The 25,439-nt window shown below is 42.2% G+C and overlaps 1 protein-coding gene across 3 annotated transcripts in view; it reads right to left on the bottom strand.

Moving 5' to 3' along the window:
* The window catches only part of VPS16 (VPS16 core subunit of CORVET and HOPS complexes), a 558,269-nt gene that overhangs the window by 403,421 nt on the left and 129,409 nt on the right, over positions 1-25,439 (bottom strand). For all 3 annotated transcript variants that reach the window (XM_040439647.1, XM_040439649.1, XM_040439648.1), the window contains exons 7-8: positions 20,425-20,547; positions 3,602-3,657 (exon numbers count right to left, since the gene is read on the bottom strand). In XM_040439647.1, coding sequence (XP_040295581.1) covers positions 3,602-3,657; positions 20,425-20,547 — 179 coding nt within the window. The remainder of the gene's footprint in view (positions 1-3,601; positions 3,658-20,424; positions 20,548-25,439) is intronic.

Genomic DNA, 25,439 nt, shown 5'->3' with positions numbered 1-25,439 from the left:
AGAGTGTTATAGTGTGTCTCTTAATACAATAGGGTTAAGTCATGCATTTAGAAACGGATTGAATATCTAGTGAAGTGTATACATATGTCCTTTAGGATTAGGTGTCTATTCTTTGATACACATAGATGTTTGCGTTCCATTGTTAAAGAATGGGTACTCAAGGTTTTGGTTAAAGATTATCTTTTTGTAGAAATAAAAAGAAAAAAAAAAAAACTTTAACATGGACCTCCAGTGCCATCTAGTGGTGAATTGTGAAATAGGTGGAGAGGGGCACAACTGATGTCACAAATTATTGATTAACCTGAACAAGCCCCTTGCTAAGGCCTCATGCACACGACAGTATTTTTTCACGGTCCGTAAAACGGGGTTCCGTTGTTCCGTGATCCGTGTCCGTTTTTTTTCCCGTGTGCCTTCCTTGATTTTTGGAGGATCACCAGACATGAAAAGTGAAAAAAAAATCTAAGTCAAGTTTGCCTCCAAAATGATAGGAAAAAAACGGACACGGATCACGGATGCGGATGACAATCTTGTGTGCCTCCGTGTTTTTTCACGGACCTATTAACTTGAATGGGTCCGCGAACCGTTGTCTGTAAAAAAAATAGGACAGGTCGTATTTTTTTCACGGACTGGAAACACGGATCACGGACACAGATGACAAACGGTGCATTTTGCGAGTTTTCAACGGACCCATTGAAAGTCAATGGGTCCGCAGAAAATCACGGAAAACGTAACAACGGACACGGAACCCAACAACGGTCGTGTGCATGAGGCCTTAGGGGGATAAAAAGGCAGCATAAGCTGATAGAGGGAATCATCACTTCATGAGATCATGCCTTGATCACTCAATCAATCCATCCAAGGAACCACTACCACAGCAAGGAGACTAAAAGAGGAGGGAACAGGACCTGACCATACTACATTCCTGAACCTTGACCCCGATTTCTTCCAGGCCGATTCTTGGAATAGTATAAAATTTCCTTCTGGACATTAGGAAATTAATTAATTATATCTATATATTACATCAATCATATCCTGTGTGTAGGATCTAGATTAATTTGGGATCATTGTACCTGCAGCCTCAATGGTGCCATTTTGATCTAGGGAGATAAATACAGGGTGGGCCATTTATATGGATACACCTTAATAAAATGGGAATGGTTGGTGATATTAACTTCCTGTTTGTGGCACATTAGTATATGTGAGGGGGGAAACTTTTCAAGATGGGTGGTGACCATGGCGGCCATTTTGAAGTCAGCCATTTTTAATCCAACTTTTGTTTTTTCAATAGGAAGAGGGTCATGTGACACATCAAACTTATTGGGAATTTCACAAGAAAAACAATGGTGTGCTTGGTTTTAACGTAACTTTATTCTTTCATGAGTTATTTACAAGTTTCTCTTTGTTTACAGCCATTGACATGTCGCCGAGGTTAACACGTGAGGAGCGGATAGAAATTGTGTTGATGTCTGGTGAACGCAGTAACCGGGTCATTGCAGCAGATTTCAATGCAAGACACCCTACGACACCACCCATCTCCCATGCTACAGTTAGCAAACTGCTTGCTAAGTTTCGTGAAACTGGTTCAGTGTTGGATTTGCCAAAATGTGGACGCATGAAATCTGTCTCTAATGAAGAAACATCAGTGGCTGTCCTAGCTTCATTCAGCAAGAGCCCACAGCGTAGCACTCGCCGCATGTCACTGGAGAGTGGCATTAGTCGAACATCCCTTCGGCGGATATTAGCTACTCACAAATGGCACCCTTACAAACTCCAGCTACTGCAGCATCTCAACAAGAAAGACCCAGATCGGCGCACTGAATTTTCAGAATGGGAAAAACAAAAATTGGAACAGGACCCTCAGTTTACGCAGAAGATTTTGTTCAGTGATGAGGCAAACTTTTATGTGAATGGTGAAGTTAACAAACAAAACCACCGCTATTGGTCTGACACTAACTCACATTGGATAGATCCCTCCAAGACTGTTGGAACCAAAAAATTGATGGTATGGTGTGGTATATGGGGTACAAAGATAGTGGGGCCATTCTTCATCAATGGAAACCTCAAGGCCACTGGATATGCGAAATTGCTACATGATGATGTGTTTCCCTCTTTATGCACTGAAGCTGGCACGTTCCCTGAGTTTTTCCAGCAAGATGGTGCACCACCACATTATGGGTGTCAGGTCCGAGCATTCCTAGATGAACAGTTTCCTGGAAAGTGGATTGGTCGTCGTGGGCCAGTTGAATGGCCTGCAAGGTCTCCCGATCTGACCCCCTTAGACTTTTATCTTTGGGGTCATCTGAAGGCAATTGTCTATGCTGTGAAGATACGAGATGTGCAGCACCTGAAACTACGGATACTGGAAGCCTGTGCTAGCATTTCTCCTGCAGTGTTGCTATCAGTGTGTGAAGAGTGGGAGAAGAGGGTTGCATTGACAATCCAACACAATGGACAGCACATTGAACACATTTTATAAGTGGTCAGAAACTTGTAAATAACTCATGAAAGAATAAAGTTACGTTAAAACCAAGCACACCATTGTTTTTCTTGTGAAATTCCCAATAAGATTGATGTGTCACATGACCCTCTTCCTATTGAAAAAACAAAAGTTGGATTAAAAATGGCTGACTTCAAAATGGCCGCCATGGTCACCACCCATCTTGAAAAGTTTCCCCCCTCACATATACTAATGTGCCACAAACAGGAAGTTAATATCACCAACCATTCCCATTTTATTAAGGTGTATCCATATAAATGGCCCACCCTGTAGATACATTTTACAGATATATCTTTGAATCATCTCCAAAAAAGTGATTTTAGTTCTAGTCATATATGGTGGAATCTATATATTTATGTAAGGATCTGATACATCTGTGGCTGGAAGAAATCAAGTGTACGTTTAAGGAATTGTCTCCTTGGGTCATTAGTAAGATATCTAACTAAATTATTGACTAGAGACATATTCTTTAGGTTATTTGGTGTTTCTTTGTTGCAAATCATAGTTTTTTTTTACTATTATTACCAATTTTATAATTGATTATTATTGGATTGTAACCCATTTTTATATTATATTTATTATTTTGCACTGAATTATTAATAAATATATATTTTGTTTACAACTGGGTTCTTTTGGTCTTCAATTCAACGCAGATCAAGAGCTCTGGTGAGCTTGTTGTTTATGAGAACAAATTGGAATCTGCTCTATTTTAGATTCTAATTTGTTTACATAAATAATATAGACTGATAATCAGAGCAGTATAAATATTCTGACAGGCCTATCAAAGCATATAAAACCTCCAGAATATTTGATAGTTGATTCTGGATCTAGGTTTTCTTTCAGAGGAGTCTATACATAAACAGTCACTTTTCAAAGTAAAAACTGACAGAACATTGGTTAATAATATTTCCAGCACACAAGCATAAGATTTAGAGCAATAAAGCAACTGGACCTAGCCATGTACGGCACTGTACTCGGTAAGCTGCGAGAAGGTAACGATGATGACAGGAGCGCTGATGCCTTCTCAAACAGCTGAAGTGCAAAAATCTCATAAACCCCTTTAAAAATCAGTAGAAGGGAAAATACAGATGAAAATGAATTTACCAGGACATTTGTTTTGGTGGTTGTCTTATATCTGAAGTTAACTCACAAAGTTTTTCCTAAAAAGAAAAGAAAAAAAGTAATTTTAAATAATGACATTATTGTTTCCTCTTTCTTTAATGTTTGGCATCACTTCAAACACATGTTAAAAGGTTTATCTGTGACTTTTTTTTTAAGCGAACAAATATTTCACATACGTAACATATGTGACACTTTTATATTGACTTATAGTTCCAATGTGGCCTCTGAGCCAGGATTCCAGGCGCAGTCATTTGATCCAACTCCCACTTTCTCTTCTTTGTAACTGTGATGCCGTGCACATTGCTCAAATAATCACGCCTAATAGCACTACTCCAATCTAAGCATTGTCATCATTCAAGCAGCATACAGTTAGGTCCATACATATTTGGACACTGACACTAATTTTGTTTTTATTACCTGTTTACTAAAACATATTTAAGTTATAGTTATATAATGGACATGGACATAAAGTCCAGACTTTTAGCTTTCATTTCAGGGTATCCACATTCAAATTGGATGAAGTGTTTAGGAGTTTCAGCTCCTTTACATGTGGCACCGTTTTTAAAGAGACCAAAAGTAATAGGACAATTGACTGAAAGGCTGTTTCATGGGCAGGTATGGTTTATTCCTTCAATATTTCATTCTCAATTAAGCACATAAAAGGCCTGGAGTTGATTTGAGGTGTGGTGCTTGCATTTTGGAGATTTTGCTGAAAAGTAAACATGCAGTCAAAGGAGCTCTCCATGCAGGTGAAACAAGCCATCCTTCATCTGTGAAACCAGAAAAAAAAACATCCGAGAAATTGATACACTACTAGGAGTGGCAAAATCTATAGTTTGGTAAATCCTGAGAAAGAAAGCACTGGTGACCTCAACAATGAAAAAAGACCTGGAAGTCCACAGAAGACAACAGTGGTGGATGATCACCATGGGGAAGAGAAACCTCTTCATAACAGCCAACCAAATGAACAAAACACTGCAGGACATAGGCGTATTAATATCCAAATCTACCATAAAGAGAAGACGGCATGAAAGTAAATACAGAGGGTTCACTGCAAGAATAAAAAGGCTAGATTGGACTTTGATTTTTTTTTTTTTAAAACAGCACACTTCTGGAAGAACATTCTTTGGACAGATGAAACTAAGATCCACCTCTACCAGAATGATGGAAAGAAAAAAAGTATGGCGAAGGCATGGTACAGCTCATGATCCAAAGCAGACCAAATCATCTGTAAAACACAGCGGAGGCAGTGTGATGACTTAGTCCCTAGTGTTTATTGATGATGTGACACAGGACAGAAGCAGCTGGATGAATTCTGGGGTTTTCAGAAACATACTGTGTGCTCAAATCCAGCCAAATGCAGCCAAACTGATTGGTCGGCGTTTCATAATACAGATGGACAATGACCCAAAACATAAAGCCAAAGCAACCCAGGAGTTTATTAAAGCAAAGAAGTGGAATATTCTTGAATGGCCAAGTCAGTTACCTGATCTGAACGCAATAGAGCATGCATTTCACTTGTTAAAGACTAAACTTCAGACAGAAAGGCTCACAAACAGCAACTGAAAACCGCTGCAGTAAAGGCCTGGCAGAGCATTAAAAAGGAGGAAACACAGCACCTGGTGATGTCCATGAGTTCAAGACTTCAGGCAGTCATTGCCAACAAAGGGTTTTCAACCAAGTATTAGAAATTAACATTTTATTTACAATTATTTAATTTGTCCAATTACTTTTGAGCCCCAGAAATGAAGGGATTGAGTTTAAAAAATGCTTTAATTCCTCACATTTTTATGAAATCATTTTGATCAACCCACTGAATTAACACTGAAAGTCTGAATTTCAACTGCATCTGAATTGTTTTGTTGAAAATACATTGCGGTAATTTACAGAACAAAATTTAGAAAAATGTTGTCTGTCCAAATACACTGCTCAAAAAAATAAAGGGAACACTTAAAAAACACAATGTAACTCCAAGTCAATCACACTTCTGTGAAATCAAACTGTCCACTTAGGAAGCAACACTGAGTGACAATCAATTTCACATGCTGTTGTGCAAATGGGATAGACAACAGGTGGAAATTATAGGCAATTAGCAAGACACCCCCAATAAAGGAGTGGTTCTGCAGATGGTAACCACAGACCACTTCTTAGTTCCTATGCTTCCTGGCTGATGTTTTGGTCACTTTTGAATGCTGGCGGTGCTTTCACTCTAGTGGTAGCATGAGACGGAGTCTACAACCCACACAAGTGGCTCAGGTAGTGCAGTTTATCCAGGATGGCACATCAATGCGAGCTGTGGCAAGAAGGTTTGCTGTGTCTGTCAGCGTAGTGTCCAGAGCATGGAGGCGCTACCAGGAGACAGGCCAGTACATCAGGAGACGTGGAGGAGGCCGTAGGAGGGCAACAACCCAGCAGCAGGACCGCTACCTCCGCCTTTGTGCAAGGAGGAACAGGAGGAGCACTGCCAGAGCCCTGCAAAATGACCTCCAGAAGGCCACAAATGTGCATGTGTCTGCTCAAACGGTCAGAAACAGACTCCATGAGGGTGATATGAGGGCCCGACGTCCACAGGTGGGGGTTGTGCTTACAGCCCAACACCGTGCAGGATGTTTGGCATTTGCCAGAGAACAGCAAGATTGGCAAATTCGCCACTGGCGCCCTGTGCTCTTCACAGATGAAAGCAGGTTCACACTGAGCACATGTGACAGATGTGACCGAGTCTGGAGACACCGTGGAGAACGTTCTGCTGCCTGCAACATCCTCCAGCATGACCGGTTTGGCATTGGGTCAGTAATGGTGTGGGGTGGCATTTCTTTGGAGGGCCGCACAGCCCTCCATGTGCTCGCCAGAGGTAGCCTGACTGCCATTAGGTACCAAGATGAGATCCTCAGACCCCTTGTGAGACCATATGCTGGTGCGGTTGGCCCTGGGTTCCTCCTAATGCAAGACAATGCTAGACCTCATGTGGCTGGAGTGTGTCAGCAGTTCCTGCAAGACGAAGGCATTGATGCTATGGACTGGCCCGCCCGTTCCCCAGACCTGAATCCAATTGAGCACATCTGGGACATCATGTCTCGCTCTATACTCCAACGTCACGTTGCACCACAGACTGTCCAGGAGTTGGCAGATGCTTTAGTCCAGGTCTGGGAGGAGATCCCTCAGGAGACCGTCCGCCACCTCATCAGGAGCATGCATAGGCATTGTAGGGAGGTCATACAGGCACGTGGAGGCCACACACACTACTGAGCCTCATTTTGACTTGTTTTAAGGACATTACATCAAAGTTGGATCAGCCTGTAGTGTGTTTTTCCACTTTAATTTTGAGTGTGACTCCAAATCCAGACCTCCATGGGTTAAAAAATTTGATTTCCATTTTTTTTTTGTGTGATTTCGTTGTCAGCACATTCAACTATGTAAAGAACAAAGTATTTCAGAAAAATATTTAATTAATTCAGATCTAGGATGTGTTATTTTTGTGTTCCCTTTATTTTTTTGAGCAGTGTATATATGGACCTAACTGTATATGGGCTGGGATACTGCGCCTGTTCCACAGCAGCTTCGACATATGCTCATTGAACAGGAAATATGGCACAAACCGTACAGCTTATCAGCTATTACGTGCTGTACAAAGAGGAATAGTAAGCAGATAATAATAGAGGTAGGTTAAAAGTAGTATTGGTACAAGTTGGGGAAGCAGGCGACTTGGAATGCTGGGAAATACAAACTACAATGTTACATGGGAATTGTAGTAAGTGGACATTCAGAGACAGTCCTAATACAGAAGTGTTGAAGTGAAGTAAGAGGCATGCACCAGAAATAATGGCCCAAGAGGAAAACAAAAAAGGTTATGGGATTGTCTTTATTCAATCCCAAAAGTTTTTAACCATTTTGGGGGTACACATAACTTACTGATTAAAAGGGTTGTCTTATCACGGACAATGGGGGGTATATCGCTAGGAAATGCCCCATTGTCTTATAGGTGCGGGTCCGACCGCTGGGAACCGCACCTATATCGAGAACGGAGCCCGGCAAGGTGGTGGCTGGTCCGACCACCACTAAGCCGGCTCCCCATAGAAGTGAATGGGAGCGTAGCGCGCATGCTTGGCCCCCACTCCCATTCATGAGGCCGACTGAAAGAGCCGAACCAGCACTCGGCTATTTTTGCCCGTCCCATAGAAAATGAAAGGAGGGTTGCTGCGCATCTGCAGTGCACCCTCCTTCACGTTTCGGGGCTCCGTTCTCGATATAGGTGCTGGTCCCAGCGGTAGGACCTGCACCTATAAGACAATGGGGGGGATATCCTAGCGATTGAGACAACCCGTTTAACTCTTTCTGGGAGGGGGGATGGGAAAAACAGCAATACTGTAACTGAGGTTTCTACACTATAAATTTTGCATACTTTATTTTTCGGCATAAGTAACATGGGTAACATAAGTAAATTTTATTCTCCGGGTCAGTGCGATTACAGCAATACCAAATGCTTTTTTTTTTTTTTTGTCTTACTACTTTTGCACAATAAAAACCTTTTATATAAAAAGTAGAAAATGTTTTTCCATCGTTGCATCCCAAGAACCATAACTTTATTATTTTTCTTTCTACTGAGCTATGTGAGAGTTAGATTTTTTGGGACGCCAACTATTTTCCATTGGTATCATTTTGTGGTATTTAATACTTTTTGATCGTCTTTTTAGACATGAAAAAGTAAAAAGCAGCAATTCCACTTTTTTTTCTTTACAGTGTTCAGTGTAACGGGATAAATTACATGATAATTGTGTAGTGTGGGTCGTTATGGATGTGGTAATACTAAATATGGGGAGGAGATATTAACTTTGCAAATTTTTACATTAAGGGTGAGTTCACATTACAGTTTAGCTTTCCGTTTTCCTGATCCGTCAAAAGAAGAGAGAGAGAAAAAACAAGACAGGATCTAGTAAAAAAAAATTGATCCTGTTGCATCAGTTGTCATCCGTTTTTACTGGATCCTGTTTTTTTTTCTCGTGAAACGGTTATGTGAACTCACCCTAACAAGCATTTTTGAAATGGGAAAAAAAAATGTATTTACTGAATTTTTCGCTTTATAAGACGCACCTGATGATAAGACGCACCTAGATATTTGAGGAGGAAAATAAGAAACAAATATTTTGAACCAAAAGGTGTGCTTTTGGTGGGTTTTGAACTAATGATTGTCTGTGGATGACACTGTTATGAAGGATCTGTGGATGACGCCCTGTTATGGGGGATCTGTGTATGGCACGGTTATGAGGAGTCTGTGGATGGCAGTTTTAAGGGGGATTTGTGGATGGCACTGTTATAGAGGGGATCTGTGGTGGACACACTGTTATGGGGGACCTGTGGAGGACACTGTTATGGGGGGATCTGTGGATGACACTCTTATGGGAGGGGTCTGTGGATCGTACACTAGTGTGGGGGATGTGTGAATGACACACATAGCATCTTATGCAATGGTGGTCACTATTCACATAGGGACAATATACTGTGACACATATGATACTGTGACCAGCATAAGATCATCTTATGCTGGTCACAGTATCATATGTGTCACAGTATATTGTCCTGTGTGAATAGTGACCCCCATTACACCATTGTCCACCCACTTACAGCCTAGTGTAATGGAGCAGTTTTCATGGTAGGAGGGGATGGAGGCTGGCAACACTGGCGGCGGTGCCCGATGCAGTCACTGTACTGTAATACATCGGGCCCCGCACACAGCAGTTTTCATAAGTAAAGTCATGGTACAGTAATCCTCTTCAAGCAGTGTTTGTACTTTAAACTCAAGCAATCCTCTGTACAACTTACTATGAGGGTGGCAGCGTAACCTCGCAATGCTCACTCATTCCCGCTCTGCCTTCATGAATGAAATGGGAGGAGCGTGAATGAGTGAGCATCGCAAGGTTACGCTGCCGCCCTGCCTGCCTCTTTCATAGTAAGTTGTACAGAGGATTGCCTGAGTTTAAAGTACAAACACTGCTTGAAGAGGATTACTGTACCATGACTTTACTTATGAAAACTGTGTGCGGGGCCCAATGTATTACAGTACAGTGACTGCATCGGGCACCGCCGCAAGTGTTGCCAGCCTCCATCCCCTCCATCCCCTCCTCACATCCTGCTGATACATCGCAGTGCGGAAGCGATGTATCAGCACCATCAGAGTTGGCAGCATTTGCGAAAAATACGGTACTTTACTTGTAATTTTTTTTAACCATTTACTAGTCCCAAAAGGGAACTATAATAGGCGATCCTTCAAAAATATAATGCTCTATTCATCTAGTGCAATGTAATTTACTGTCAGTCCTATACAGACATTCACCAGCAGGCTGCGCCAGAGAGAAGGCAGGCCTGGGACCTTTACTAGGCTCAGGCCTGTGTACACTAATGGGAGACAGAGGGAATCTGCTTGCTCAGTAGCCACCTACATGCTGTGGGCGCTATTGCCCGTGGCATCTAAGGGGTAAAAGTGGGAAGGCTTAAAAGCCTAAGGCCCCTTAGTGATCGCCTTAAAAAAGCATATTGATGGCATTAGGGGTTAATTGGGAGCCAACAGAAATCTCATGGACTGCAATAGTAAATTAATCGCTGTCTAGGATATCAGCAATCAAACTATCGCATGGTTGCGTCCACTAAGGGGATGGTTAAACCCCTCCCCCCCACAAAAATACAAAAAAAATAATAATAATAATAAATAAAAAATCACCCACTGTCCAAATTTTACATATAAAAATAAATAAAAAGTACCGTAAACATTATTTGTATCAAAGAGTGAGAAATGCCTTGACTACTTAGGTAGTCAAATATTTATACTGTGAGGCGAATGCTGTAATAGAAAAATAAATAAAGATGCTCAGTTGCCTTTTTTTTTTTTTTTAGAAAGTAGTAAAGCTTAACTAAATCAATTTGGTATCGCCATTATCCTACTGACCAACTCCTAAAAATCCATGGCAGAATTTCAGTTTATTTCAATTTTACCACACAAATTAAATTTTTCAATACTAAATATCACAAATTCAATGGTGTTATTAAAATATACAACTTGTCCCTCAAACAATAAACCTTTATACAGCTATGTGATCAAAAAAAGTTACGGCTTTTAACAGTCAGAAAGTTATAAACGAAAACACTAAAATTGTCCTGATCCTTAAAAGCTATGGACACACCTTTGGGGCCAATTTTATGATAATTTTTTTCAATTGGTCTTTATTAAAAAATATTCAACTCTTTAGGACTGCCAGAGACAGCCCTGTACAAGCACTCAACTATCTCCAGCAATCCCATAGAAATGAATGGTGTAGCAACACAAATGCATAACTGCTGCTCAATTTATATGGTGAAAAATGGGGCCTCATTCTTGTGATCAAACACCTGCCAATCAGACATTTTTCCTCTATCAAAAATATTTTTCTTAAAAGGGTATTCCGGTAAAGTAATTTATGAAAAACTGCATTAAAGGGAGTCTGTCACCACATTTCAGCATATTAGACCGATCAAATAGGGTTATATGATCCACCCAGAACTTAAAAACGGTACCTTTGTTGTAGAAAACGGACTTTTCTTTTAGCCGAAAATGAACTTATAAGGTTATGTTAATGAGCCCTCTCAAGTGCCCAGGGCGGTCTCTCAATCCTCGGAGCCCCAGGCAGCACCTCCTAAACGGCTCATAACCCCGCCCTCCGTGCGCCTCTGCCCGCCCGTTTACTCCCCTCCCCTGTCCTTTTCCACTGCGGCTGTGCGGTCCAAATCGTAGCGGGCGCATGCGCAATGCGATGCCCGCTCCTGGCAGGGCATCGCGATACCTACTGCGCATGCGCCCGCTACGATTTGGACCGCACAGCCGCAGTGGAAAAGGACAGGGGAGGGGAGTAAACGGGCGGGCAGAGGCGCACGGAGGGCGGGGTTATGAGCCGTTTAGGAGGTGCTGCCTGGGGCTCCGAGGATTGAGAGACCGCAATGGGCACTTGAGAGGGCTCATTAACATAACCTTATAAGTTCATTTTCGGCTAAAAGAAAAGTCCGTTATCTACAACAAAGGTACCGTTTTTAAGTTCTGGGTGGATCATATAACCCTATTTGATCGGTCTAATATGCTGAAATGTGGTGACAGACTCCCTTTAAGGCTGCAAGCTGTGACCCAACAAGAACCCATACCTATACATATAACCAGAGTTTCAATTTACTAAATCCATTTGTCTTAGCTCCTGTGTGAGCGTGCAACACACTGAGTATCATGGCGTCTGATCTTCCCTACATTTCTCACAATCCCTAGCTTTCCTGCTGCGAGTTTGTGCTTGTTCATGTTATTGCCAATCTAATGATTTTCATCTTCTTTGTGTGGTGTCAAATCGATTAGGATTATAGGTATGAGCTCATATAGATTTCGCAAGGAGACCAAGACAAGCTAGGATCATGCAAAATATCTGTGTTTTATTAAATTTACATTCACTTATAGAATAGGTATGAGGTAGACAAAAGAGATGTTACCTTGGAAAAGGTAACTGGCTCCTTAACTACCGTATATGGGAGTAGTTCTGCAACTTCAATCCTGAGTTTTATTGGTATACAGTGGATATAAAAAGTCTACACACACCTGTTAAAATGTCAGGTTTCTGTGATGTAAAAATGATAAATCATTTCAGAACTTTTTCCACCTTTAATGTGACCTATAAACTGTACCACTCAATTGAAAAACAAACTGAAATCTTTTAGGTGGAGGGAAGAAAAAATATAAAAAATAAAATAATATGGTTGCATAAGTGTGCACACCCTTAAACTAATACTTTGTTGAAGCACCTTCTGATTTTATTACAGCCCTCAGTCTTTTTGGGTATGAGTCTATCAGCATGGCACATTTTGACTTGGCAAGATTTGCCCACTCTTCTTTGCAAAAATCTGTCAGATTGCGAGGGCATTTCCTGTGCACAGCCCTCTTCAGATCACCCCACAGATTTTCAATCTGATTCAGGTCTTGGCTCTGGCTGGTCCATTCCAAAACTTTAATCTTCTTCTGGTGAAGCCATTCCTTTGCTGATTTGGATGTATGCTTTGGGTCGTTGTCACGCTGAAAGATGAAGTTCCTCTTCATGTTCAGCTTTCTAGCAGAAGCCTGAAGGTTTTGTGCCAATATTGACTGGTATTTGGAACTGTTCATAATTCCCTCTAGCTTAACTAAGGCCCCAGTTCCAGCTGAAGAAAAACAGCCCCAAAGCATGATGCTGCCACCACCATGCTTCACTGTGGGTATGGTGTTCTTTTGGTGATGTGCAGTGTTGTTTTTGCACCAAACATATCTTTTGGAATTATGGCCAAAAAGTTCAACCTTGGTTTCATCAGACCATAACACATTTCCCAACATGGTTCTGGAAGACTTCAGATGTGTGTTTGCAAAATGTAGCCTGGCTTGGATGTTTTTCATTGTAAGAAAAGCCTTTCGTCTTGCCACTCTACCCCATAGCCCAGACATATTAAAAATACGGGAGATTGTTGTCACATGTTCCACACAGCCAGTACTTGCCAGATATTCCTGCAGCTCCTTTAATGTTGCTGTAGGCTTCTTGGTAGCCTCCCAGACCCGTTTTCTTCTCGTCTTTTCATCAATTTTGGAGGGACGTCCAGTTCTTGGTAATGTCACTGTTGTGCCATATTTTCTCCACTTGATGAGGACTTCACTGTGTTCCATGGTATATCTAATGCCTTGGAAATTTATTTTGTACCCTTCTCCTGACTGATACCTTTTAACAATGACATCCCTCTGATGCTTTGGAAGCTCTCTGTGGACCATGGCTTTTGCTGTGGGATGCGACTAAGAAAATTTCAGGAAAGACCAACTAGAGCAGCTGAACTTTATTTGGGGTTAATTGGAGGCACTTTAAATGATGGCAGGTGTATGCTGATTCCTATTTAACTTGATTTTGAATGTGATTGCTTAATTCTGAACACAGCTACATACCCAGTTATAAGAGGGTGTGCACATTTATGCAACCACATTATTTTTAATTTATTTTTTCTTCCCTCCATCTAAAAGATTTCAGTTGGTTTTTCAATTGAGTTGTACAGTTTACAGGTCACATTAAAGGTGGAAAAAGTTCTGAAATGATTTATCGTTGTCTCATTTTTTTTACAGCACAGAAACCTGACATTTTAACAGGGGTGTGTAGACTTTTTATATCCACTGTACTTAAATATTGCAGACTAACTTCCATCCTCCCCCCTACAGTGATTTTAAAACAAAGAAAAAGACCATATGCCTTACATAGTTAATTATCTGCCCTCCAGTGGTCAAGTGCGAATAATACTATTAACAGAAGGACCCGGCTTCGCATGGGTATATTTCATCTATTTTATTTAATGTTTGTGTGTGTGTCGTTAAAAGATATCGACTATAACTATAACAGTGACATTTACAGTACCCCGCCCCATTAACAGTGACCTCCACAGTGACCTGCCCCCTTAACAGTAACATCCACAGCGCCCTCCCCTTTAACAATGACCTCCACAGCGGCCGCCTCTTTATTAGTGACCTCCACAGTACCCATTTTCGTTAACAGTGATTTCCAGAATAACTCACCCCCTTAACAGTGACCTCCACAACACCCCGCCCCCTTAATAGTGACCTCTACAGTACCCTGCCCCTCAACACTGACCTCCATAGCGGACCGTCCCCTTAACTGTGACCTCCACCGTTTCCTGCCCAAATAACCGTGACCTCCACAGCATCCCACCCCCTTAACAGTGACCTCCACAGCAGCCCGGCCCTTTAACAGTGACCTCCACAGCAGCCATCCCTTTATTAGTGACCTCCACAGTACCCATCCCTTTATTAGTGACCTCCACAGTACCCATCCCTTTATTAGTGACCTCCACAGTACCCTATCTCCTTAAGGCCGAGTTCACACGAACGTGTGTGACCCGTGCCTGTGCTGCGGCCCGCAAATAGCGGGCCGCAATGCACGATCGCCGGCCGTAGGTCAGCCGCATCGGATCGCGGACCCATTCACTTTAATGGGTCCGTGATCCGGCCGTTCCGCTAAAAGATAGGACTTGTTCTATCTTTTAGCGGAACGGAAGTACGGGACGTAACCCCACTGAGGCACTCCGTAGTGCTTCCGAGGGGTCCCGTCCCGTGCGGCCGTTCCGCGATTCCGGATTTGCGGACCCATTGAAGTGAATGGGTCCGCATCCGTGATGCGGAATTCACACGGAACTGTGGCCGTGTATTGCGGCCCGCGATTTGCGGGCTGCAATACGGCCACAGATCACACACGTTCGTGTGAACTTAGCCGAACAGTTATTTCCACAACACCCCGTCCCCTTAACAGTGGCCTCTACAGCAATCTGCCCCTCAACACTGACCTCCTCCATAGCGGACCTTCCCCTTAACTGTGACCTCCACTGCAGCCTGCCCCTGTGGTGGCCAGAGGTCCGATTTTAGGCTGGAGAGTCCAGCTTTCAGACTGCCTGTCCTCAGTCCGACGCAGGGCCTGGACGGACACAGGGATGTCTTTTTATTTTTATTTTTATATAATTGTTTATTTTATGAATTTTTATCAAATGAAAAGTAATACAGGTACAATGTCATATTGCATATCAATGAAAAGTAATACAGGTACAATGTCATATTGCATATCATCAATATCAAGATTGTATATTGGTATATAAAACATACATTCTGTATCAGAAGCCAATGGTCACAGTGAAGGGATGTCTTTTTGAACAGCTCATTCTCGGACAGCAGCATTGTGGTGTCTAAGCGTGAGCTGCAGTGAGAAAGTCCCCCTCCATCCAACCCCTGCAGCTGACAGAAGTTGATTTTTACCTTCATTTTTCAATCCCCATCGGCTGCAAAGTGGGAGGGGGCGTGGCTTAGCAGGACCTGGGGGCGTTTTTTTTTAGTACGTCTTTTGAGGGTGGCCTGAATGGTCACCCTACCTGCCCCCGTAACTGTGACCTCCACAGCACTCCGCTCCCTTAACAGTGCAATCCACAGCACCCTGCCCCTTTAAAGCTGACCTGTAGAAGTGAAGAAAAATGTCTGGGTTGTTATTGAAAGCTGAGTGTATGTATGTGTGTACGGCCGCTAAAGGAATCCTCACCATCGCATTTACAATCACGAAATTTGGCACACAGGTACATCAGGCGTCCGGGAATTTTTCTTCACTGCTGTAGGTCAGCTTTAAAGGGGCAGGGCGCTGTGGATGACACTGTTAAGGGAGTCTGATAGCCGGACTGTCCGGCCTAAAACCAGACCTCTGGCCACCCTAGGGGCAGGCTGCTGTGAAAGTCACAGTTAAGGGGACGGTCCACTATGGTGGTCAGTGTTAAGGGGCAGATTGTTGTAGAGGCCACTGTTAAGGGGACGGGGTGTTGTGGAAATCACTCTTAAGGATATGGGGTACTGTGGAGGTCACTAATAAAGGGGCGGGCTGCTGTGGAGGTCATTGTTAAGGGGGCGGGATGCTGTGGAGGTCTCTGTTGATTGGGCAGAAAACGGTGGAGGTCACAGTTAAGAGGACAGTCTGCTTTGGAGGTCAGTGTTAAGGGGCGGGGTGCTGTAGAGGTCACTTAAGGGGGCAGGGTGTTGTGGAGATCACATTTTAAGGGAACGGAGCTCTGTGGACGTCACTGTTAAGGGGGTGGGTTATTGTGGAAATCACTGTTAACGAGACGAGGTACTGTGGAAGTCACTAATAAAGGGGCGGCCGCTGTGGAGGTCACTGTTAAAGGGGAGGGCGCTGTGGATGTTAGTGTTAAGGGGGCAGGCCATTGTGGAGGTCATTGTTAAAGGGGCGGGGTACTGTAAATGTCACTGTTATAGTCGATATCTTTCAACGACACACACAAACATGAAATAGATTAAATATACCCGTGCAAAGCCGGGTCCTTCTACTAATATTTATACACTGCCTGTCCAAAAAAAAAGTCGCCACCTGGATTTAACTAAGCAAATAGTTATGAGCCTCCTATTGGATAATTACTACCTCGGCGATTATCTTTCAGCTGGCAACAAGTTATTTAACCCCAACTGGTGCAATGAGTTGCTTCTTATTTCTTAAACAACCATGTCGAAAGACACATCTCGTGGTCGTGGAAAAGATCCTAGTCTGTTTTAGAAGGGTCAAATCATTGGCATGCATCAAGCAGAGAAAACATCTATGGAGATCGCAGAAACTACCAAAATTGGGTTAAGAACTGTCCAACGCATTATTAAAAACTGGAAGGATAGTGGAGACCCATCGTATTCGAGGAAGAAATGTGGTGGGAAAAAAATCCTGAATGATCGTGATCAGCGATCACTTAAAGGGGTTATCCGAGTTATGGGGAAAAAAATTAAAACCTCATAAAATTCATCAGGACATACATATACATTAAGCTTGATTTCTTAAGAGAGAAACCCATACGTACACCTTTTCATGGTTCTGTTATTGCTGTGTTTACATGCTGTGGGGACGTATAACAACAATGCCTGAGCTCTCCCTCATGAATATTTGTGGGCGTGAACAATCTGACCTTCCCCTCACCCTGCTCTGCACAACCTAAGTTTGCATTTAAAAAAACAGTCACATGATCATCTCCTAGCTCACACAGGCAGATCTTCCTGTCACATTGCTGATACAGCTACGGCTCAGATACAGCTACGGCTCAGATGCAGCTACGGCTCTATCTATAAGATGGACATATAGCTGTATCTAAGCTATTGCTGTATCTAAGCTATCACTGATTCTAAGCTACCGCTGATTCTAAGCTACCGCTGATTCTAAGCTACCGCTGTATCTAAGCTACCGTTGTATCTAAGCTACCGTTGTATCTAAGCTACCGCTGTATCTAAGCTACCGCTGATTCTAAGCTACCGCTGATTCTAAGCTACCGCTGATTCTAAGCTATCGCTGTATCTAAGCTACAGCTGATTCTAAGCTACCGCTGATTCTAAGCTACCGCTGATTCTAAGCTACCGCTGATTCTAAGCTATCGTTGTATCTAAGCTACCACTGTATCTAAGCTATTGCTGTATCTAAGCTACCTCTGTATCTAAGCTATCGCTGTATCTAAGCTATTACTGTATCTAAGCTATAGATTAAATATATATCTTGGATGCAGATATAGATATAGCTATAGCTATATCTAAGCTATATGATGGACAATTATTTCCTTTTTTTCCCGGGGGGGGGGGGGGGGGGGGGGGGAGTATTAACAGTATAATGGGGACTTGTTGAGGGGGCCAGGGCTGTAATAACAATCCCCAGATGCGGGAGGGGAACGTGTAAAGTGGCCCAAGTGAGGGAAGGAGCCAGACACATACCCTGCTGCTTGTGCTGCTGCTGGAGAAAATCTATCACCTCGGCTCTGGTAAGTATCGCACATGAGCGATCGCTTACCATCACCGAGGCTGTGTGAGGAGAGGGAGAGAGGGGCGGGCACCAAAGGCTCTGACGTCTCGTTTACAGAGCCGGGCCACTCCCTCAAGCAGGGAGACGGCTGTAAACGAGACGTCAGTGCCTGAGCAGGGTTGATGACGTCGGGGGTCACATGACCCAAATGTGAACTGGCTAAACAGAGCAAAATAGCTAATGTAAGTGATTTACAAAATAGTTTCATATAATACTATAAGAGTTATTAGCATAAATGTATTTAACTCGGATAACCCCTTTAAACGTTTGGTGAAATCAAATCAAAGAAAAACAACAGTAGAAGTCAGGGCTATGTTTAATAGTGAAGGTAAGAGCATTTCCACACGCACAATGCGAAGGGAACTCAAGGGATTGGGACTCAACAACTGTGTAGCTGTAAGAAAACCACTAATCAGTGAGGCAAACCAGAAAAAAAGGCTTTAATTTGCTAGGGAGCATAAAGATTGGACTCTGGAGCAATGGAAGAAGGTCATGTGGTCTGATGAGTCCAGATTTACCCTGTTCCAGAGTGATGGGCGCATCAGGGTAAGAAGAGAGGCAGATGAAGTGATGCACCCATCATGCCTAGTGCCTACTGTACAAGCATGTGGGGGCAGTGCTATGATCTGGGGTTGCTGCAGTTGGTCAGGTCTAGGTTCAGCAACAGTATGTGCTCCAAGAATAAGGTCAGCTGACTACCTGAACATACTGAATGACCAGGTTATTCCATCAATGGATTTTTCTTCCCTGATGGCACGGGTATATTCCAAGATGACAATGCCAGGATTCATCAGGCTCGAATTGTGAAACAGTGGTTCAGGGAGCATGAGATATCATTTTCACACATGGATTGGCCACCACAGAGTCCAGACCTTAACCCCATTGAGAATCTTTGGGATGTGCTGGAGAAGGCTTTGCGCAGCAGTCAGACTCTACCATCATCAATGCAAGATCTTGGTGAAAAATGTATGCAACACTGGGTGGAAATAAATCTTGTGACATTGCAGAAGCTTATCGAAACAATGCCACAGTGCCGTAATCAAAGCTAAAGGCTTTTTTTTTGGTGGCGACTTTTTTTTTTTTTTTTTGGACAGGCAGTATAAACACCTCTCTCTCACATTCATGAGTGTTGATGTTTATTGATTGGCTGTCCAGTCACGCCCCCTCTACTCAGTAATCACAGCACACTAATACTCCCTTAGTTTCACAAGACATGTAGCTATAGAATTGATAGCAACACACTGAGCATGCTCGACCTAACAAAGGCCCAAAACTACAGGTCGATGCCGAGGAAACACAGTGGGTAGCAGAGGAAGAAAACTACTTTTATAACTACTGAACGGCAAATATGCGAAATTTACATTACGGTATATTAGGTAATTGATGATGAATTAGTCTAAAACGGGCATGCTCAACCTGCAGCCCTCCAGCTGTTGTAAAACTACAACTCCCACAATGCCCTGCAGTAGGCTGATAGCTGTAGGCTGTTCGGGCATGCTGGGAGTTGTAGTTTTGCAAAAGCTGGAGGGCCACAGGTTGAGCATGCCTTGTCTAAAACATAAGTTATATTTATGGTAACTGGAATACCCCTTTAATACTACATGCTGAAATTCACTAAATATAATTTTTCAGGCTTCTCAGTGAATTGTTATTATAGTCCTGTATATTCACATGTGATTAACCCAATAGGGACTTTTATAGTTTTGTTGGTTTTCTCATTATTTTTTTTTTTGTTTGGACATGCAAGGTACTGATCTACAGGGTGGACTTTGAAAAACATAACCCTTTTACCTTGTGTGGTTTGTAAATTCATCTCTGGCAAAAGTGCTCTGGCAAAATTAAAGCTGAACTCTGAGTGCTATGGGCAGCAAACATAGTTTACTGTGAGGACCCATTCACACGTATTTTTGTTCTGCATCTGATCCGTATTTTTTGCAGATAGAATGCATTTTAATGGGTCTGCAAAAAATGCGGACAGCACGCTGTTTGCTGTTCCCACCCGTATGTCTGTTCCGTAGCCCCGCAAAAAAGATAGAACAGTTCCAATTCTTGTCCGTTTCAATGACAAGCATTGAAAAAAACGGATGCAACACGGACGTCATCCATATTTGCTAAATATTCTACAAAATACATATGGGTTGTGTGAATGCACCCTTAGACAGTTTTCATGAATTAAGCCAGATAAGGCATTTTCCTGTACAAACCACACAAGGGAAGCAGGGTTCAGTATTATGTAGATGTGGTTGAGTGTATTCCAAATATCTGTCAGAACTAAAGAGATGTGATCTTTTTCCTACTAGAAAAAAAGACAGTTAAAAAATTTTATAAAAGGAAAAAAAAAAGAGTAGTGCAGACACATTATTAGATTTTTTTTTTTTTATCAGATGTAAATGTAATAGATGTTGTAGTTACCTTAAGGGATGCATTTCCCATCCATATGTAACCACTATCTGTGAATACTGCTAGATACTTATGATGAAATGACACAGACATATGCAGATAAGCACCAGACAAAGGGCTCAATCCAGGCAGTGTCTACAAGAAAGAAAAAAAAAAGTGGACTATTAAGTCATGCACTCATTCAAGTGTCAAGTTTGTACACCTAGATATAGAAGGAAAAAAGAAAGAGAGGAGGCAGCGCCTCGTGTGTGGAACCTTACAGCACAGTATATAGGCACAAAAAAGCTACTGATTATGCTTACCAGAAGGGGTTGTGAAAGGTCACAACGCCTCCGAAATGCTTGTCTGGATTTATCCGTCCAGTTTACGGAGAAGAGAAGACTGCGTCTGCTGCCCCTGGTCTGTATCCCTTGCCGTGGTTGCGGTTGTCAGGATAAGTTGTATGCAGAGAAATGAAGAAAAAGTCGGACCATTCTCGGTGGCGCTGGTGCAGTAAGGACTCGGCGCTCAGAAGGTACCAATGAAGGTAATCTTTTTATTAATAATAAAGTAAGTCTACGCGTTTCGGGGGCAAAACATCCCCCTTCCTCAGGACAATAAAATTATTACATGTAATAAGTTTTATTGTCCTGAGGAAGGGGGATGTTTTGCCCCCGAAACGCGTAGACTTACTTTATTATTAATAAAAAGATTACCTTCATTGGTACCTTCTGAGCACCGAGTCCTTATTGCACCAGCGCCACCGAGAATGGTCCGACTTTTTCTTCATTTCTCTGCAAGTCTGTACACCTATTAACCCTTAAAGTGGTTGTCTGAGTTATTTTTTTGTTCATTGTATGTTTCTAACTAGGCAAATGCAAGGACTTTACCATGCACTTACTGCATCTGTAGTTGCTCCTTTCTCAGATTTCACTGAAGTCACATGACCTGTGATGTCAGCTTCTCTCCCTGCTCTGATGATGTTTTGTGCACAAGCCTGAAAGAGCAGATCACTATTCTGGCCATGCCCCCCTTCGCAGCAGTCTGCTGTTGTCTGCTCTCTCCCTGGATTCTTAACCCCTTCAGCTGCACAGACTCAGGGCTGAAGGCTTTACTGAGTAGCTGCATGCAGTGAGGAGACAAATGCTGAGCACAGGAGCTGACAGAGGAGTTCTGCAGAGCATTGCACAAGAACAGGTATGGGGAAGATCCTGTGTGTATCAGCAGTGTCATTGTACAGCTGGGACTTGTAGTCCTACACATACAACATGCTGCTGAGTATGCCAGAAGGCGGACATGTCACTCAGGGCAGCACTTGTATTCACTTCCTTTGCAGAGCAGGGGGAGGGGCAGAGATTGTTGTTATTGCATGTAAACAAAGGGCCCAGAAGGGAACCAGGGAAGTGAGAAAATAGATATTTTTTTGCCAAAAATTTGCTCAGCTTAGTTATATATTGCTGATCACTAGATTTACAGTGCTATATTTTTTTTTTTTTTTGCAGAACTCTGACAACCCCTTTAAGAATTTATGCCAGGATTGACTTGAGCATACTTACCTGTTCCCTGCCACTCAGTTCCAGCTCCGTAGGTCCCAGGCTATCTGCACTGCACTTCGGACCTTACTGATAAGCTTCCAGCATTGGTTACGTACCGCTTGGGGACATGTCACTGCTGGTGCCAGTCACTGGCTGCAGTGTGGCACATGTGATCCTATCCATGTCGGAAATTTACATGCAGGGACCGAAGTGGAGTGAAAATAATCTGGGAACCACAGAGTCGGACCAGAGTGGCAGGGAATAAATAAGTACGCTTCCCTTCATACACCCAGTGGGGTGGGGGCGGAATTAAAAAAATAACTAAATCCTGAAACAACTCTTCAAAAAGGGAACACATCACCCGGTTCAGCTCCATTAAACCACAAGATGTTATGCAGCTAGGGTTTATGGTCCCAGGTAGGCAGATAGCGAAAATACCAAACCCATCTGTCCCCACAAATGAAAGTAAATGAAATTCAAAATTACCAGTCAGTGAATATGCAATACACCAATGAAGCCAAGGATGGCCTACCTCTCTTCATTGTACATGCGCCCAATGTTGCTGGAGAAGGGTCCTGGACTCTTCTCCCACAAAGCTTGAATTTAATTTATTTTATTTTCATGGTTTAGTTTCCTATAGGCAAGATTGGGAGCCTAAATTCCAGTTGCACCTCGGCATGCTGGTAGTTTAGTGACCCCAAACAAGGTTAGAGGTTCTCTTCAAGGCAAATCAGATAGTTGTCCTCACAGGCCAAAATTTACAGTCTAGATTTGGAAATACCTGCCATTTCCTTGAATTTGGTCTAGCAAATTTGGTCATAGCTATATGAAGAGTTCTATTCCACCAAATAAATCTAACCAAGACTTTGTTGATATCCGTAATATTAGAGTTCTTAAAAGCTATGTACACCTTCAGAGGAAATTTTTGTTTATGATTGCATTTTAAACTTTTTTGGCTAAACATCATATTTTTGATTGGCCTTTATTTAAGCTCCATTCTTATCAGTAAGATAAGGATTGAGCTTTGATGAGTGTTTACAAGGCCAGAGAGCAGAGATAATGAGACAGTCTGCTCCCCAGATGACGTAAAAGACAAAAACATCCACAAGCTGCTGCTAGAGCATCTCAGCTCTGTACAGGAAAAAAAGGATTCCATATTTTTAATAAAGACCAATTGAAGATATTATTTTTAACTCAAAATAAGTACAATGCAGTAATGAAAAAAATTGCCCCCAAGGGTGTGTATATATATATATATAGCCTTTACGTAATATGTGAACTTTCCACAAGGAAGATAAAATATAGTCATTTTGAGTAAACAGGACTGACCAATAATAGATAGGGGTGATCTTTTCACTTAAAGAGGACTGGTAACCACTTCTGACATGCCTGTTTAAATAGCTTCTTGCATTCGCTATGTAATAACAATTCTGGAGCATCTATTCTTATGGCTCTATGTTGTGCCATTCCATTATTATTTCTACTAGAAGTTATGAATGAATTTCTAGCAGTCTGCAGTACAGAGAGGTGGTAACCAGTAGGTGTGGGGGGGGTGTACCTGCACAGACTCGCTCTATCCAATCCGTGCTGCCATTGTCTGACTGTGCAGGGACACACACCTAACTGGTTACCTCCCCTCTGTACCCTTACTGTAAACTGCTACATATGTAATAAACAAATGGCACAACATAGAGCCATAAAAATAGATGTTCCAGAATTGCTATTACACAGGGAATACAAGTAGCTATTAAAACAGTCATGTCAGGAGCAGAGACAGGTCCTCTTTAATCTTAATGTTACTATGTTTTTTTACAAAATGTAAAGCATACATATCTCTACTGATTTGAATATCTATATATGCAATATGTTTGTGTGTTTTTTTTGCTAGCTGTATATCTATAAACTTAACTTTTATTATTATAGTTAAAAACATATATTTGAGAAACAAAGTATACTAAAATTAGGGACCAGTCAACCTCTATATGTTCAGCATCAGGTGACCTATCATCCACAGGGAGAAACAATAGGTGGTCTGAAATATTGTAATAGCACTTGCCGAAGAAGGCCACTAATAACTATATTTTCTATCTGTTGATTTGCTCCCTGAAAAAGACTTGTTAGTTCACATAATATTGCTACCTGCCCCAATCGACAGCACAGGCATTAGAGCCCTGCCAGTAGAGATGCAACCAGAAACTGTGTAGCTGCACAAGACAGGATCCACTGGGCCCACTGTGTTCTGTGAAGTCTATCCCAGCTACTCTCACAACTGCTAATCTATAAAGCTGCCACAGCCCAGATAATAGTTGTGCTCGCCCACATTTATATTAAACTCCTGTGGACAAAGTTAAGTCATTCCTACACTCTACTCTTCTACTCCTAGACACATTTCTGCCCCTGGTATTACTACGGGCACCTCATTAGGCTGCATAGGATACGTGTACTATACAATAATATAGTCAAGCGGTGTACCACCACTGATGCTGTGTGATGCTCGAGAATGCAGAGTATAGGTAGGGCAAGTTCCTCCCCTCAGCTGGACAAATAGGGAGCAGGTATGCTTCACTGACACGACCCCTACATTTTCAATGCACCACTAAACCAATAAAATGACAGCTGAGGCAGCGCTAAGAGATTTTGATCTCAGGGGAAACTGAAGAGGCTAAAAAACACCAGCAGTTATACTATAAGCTTGTCTGAGTGAATAACTCTGTGCTGACAGATTAATACATAGAGAATTCGGCAGGCTGGAAAGGCCCCTAGCATACAATGGTGAGAAGAAGGTTAGAGGTCATTGACGGCATATTTTTTTTCTATAAAACAACCTAAATAACTATGGTAATATGATATAACCATAGTCTGGTCATTATGGTGGTCGTATATATTTTGCATTGGGGTCAGGAAACATATAAGTTTCCCCACCCACCCCAGTATGAAGAAAACTTACAGCTAAAAAAAAACATTAACCTCTTAAAGGGGTTGGGTCATTTCAGCAAATGGCATTTTAGCATGTAGATAAAGTCAATATAATTCACTTACTAATGTATTATGATTACCCATATTGCTTCCTTTGCCGTCTGGATTCATTTATCTGTCACATTATACACTGCTTGTTTCCATGGTTATGAACACCCTGCAATCCACCAGCAGTGGTCATGCTTGCAGACAATACAAAAAAGCAGTGCTCTTTCTAGTGGATGGGAGCTCACATAAGCCAGTGTTTTGTCCTATATTGTGCAAGCACGGCCACCACTGTTGGATAGCAGGGTGGTCATAACCATGGAAACCAGCAGTGTAAAATATGAATCAAGCCAGCAAAGGAAGCAAAATAGACAATCACAATACATTAGTATGTGCCTTTTATTAACTTTCTCTACATGATAAAAGCCATTTGCTGAAGTGAGACAACTCCTTTAATGACCGGGCCATTTTGCAACTTCGTGACTAGGCTGATTTTTGCAAATCTGACATGTCACTTTATGTGGTAATAACTTTTGATATGCTTTTACTTAT

This window comes from Bufo bufo, chromosome 7 (genome assembly GCF_905171765.1).
Source record: "Bufo bufo chromosome 7, aBufBuf1.1, whole genome shotgun sequence".
In the NCBI taxonomy this organism is placed as follows: domain Eukaryota; kingdom Metazoa; phylum Chordata; class Amphibia; order Anura; family Bufonidae; genus Bufo; species Bufo bufo.
The sequence above is the reverse complement of the archived record's forward strand: the minus strand, read 5'-3'. Positions and strand labels throughout refer to the sequence as shown.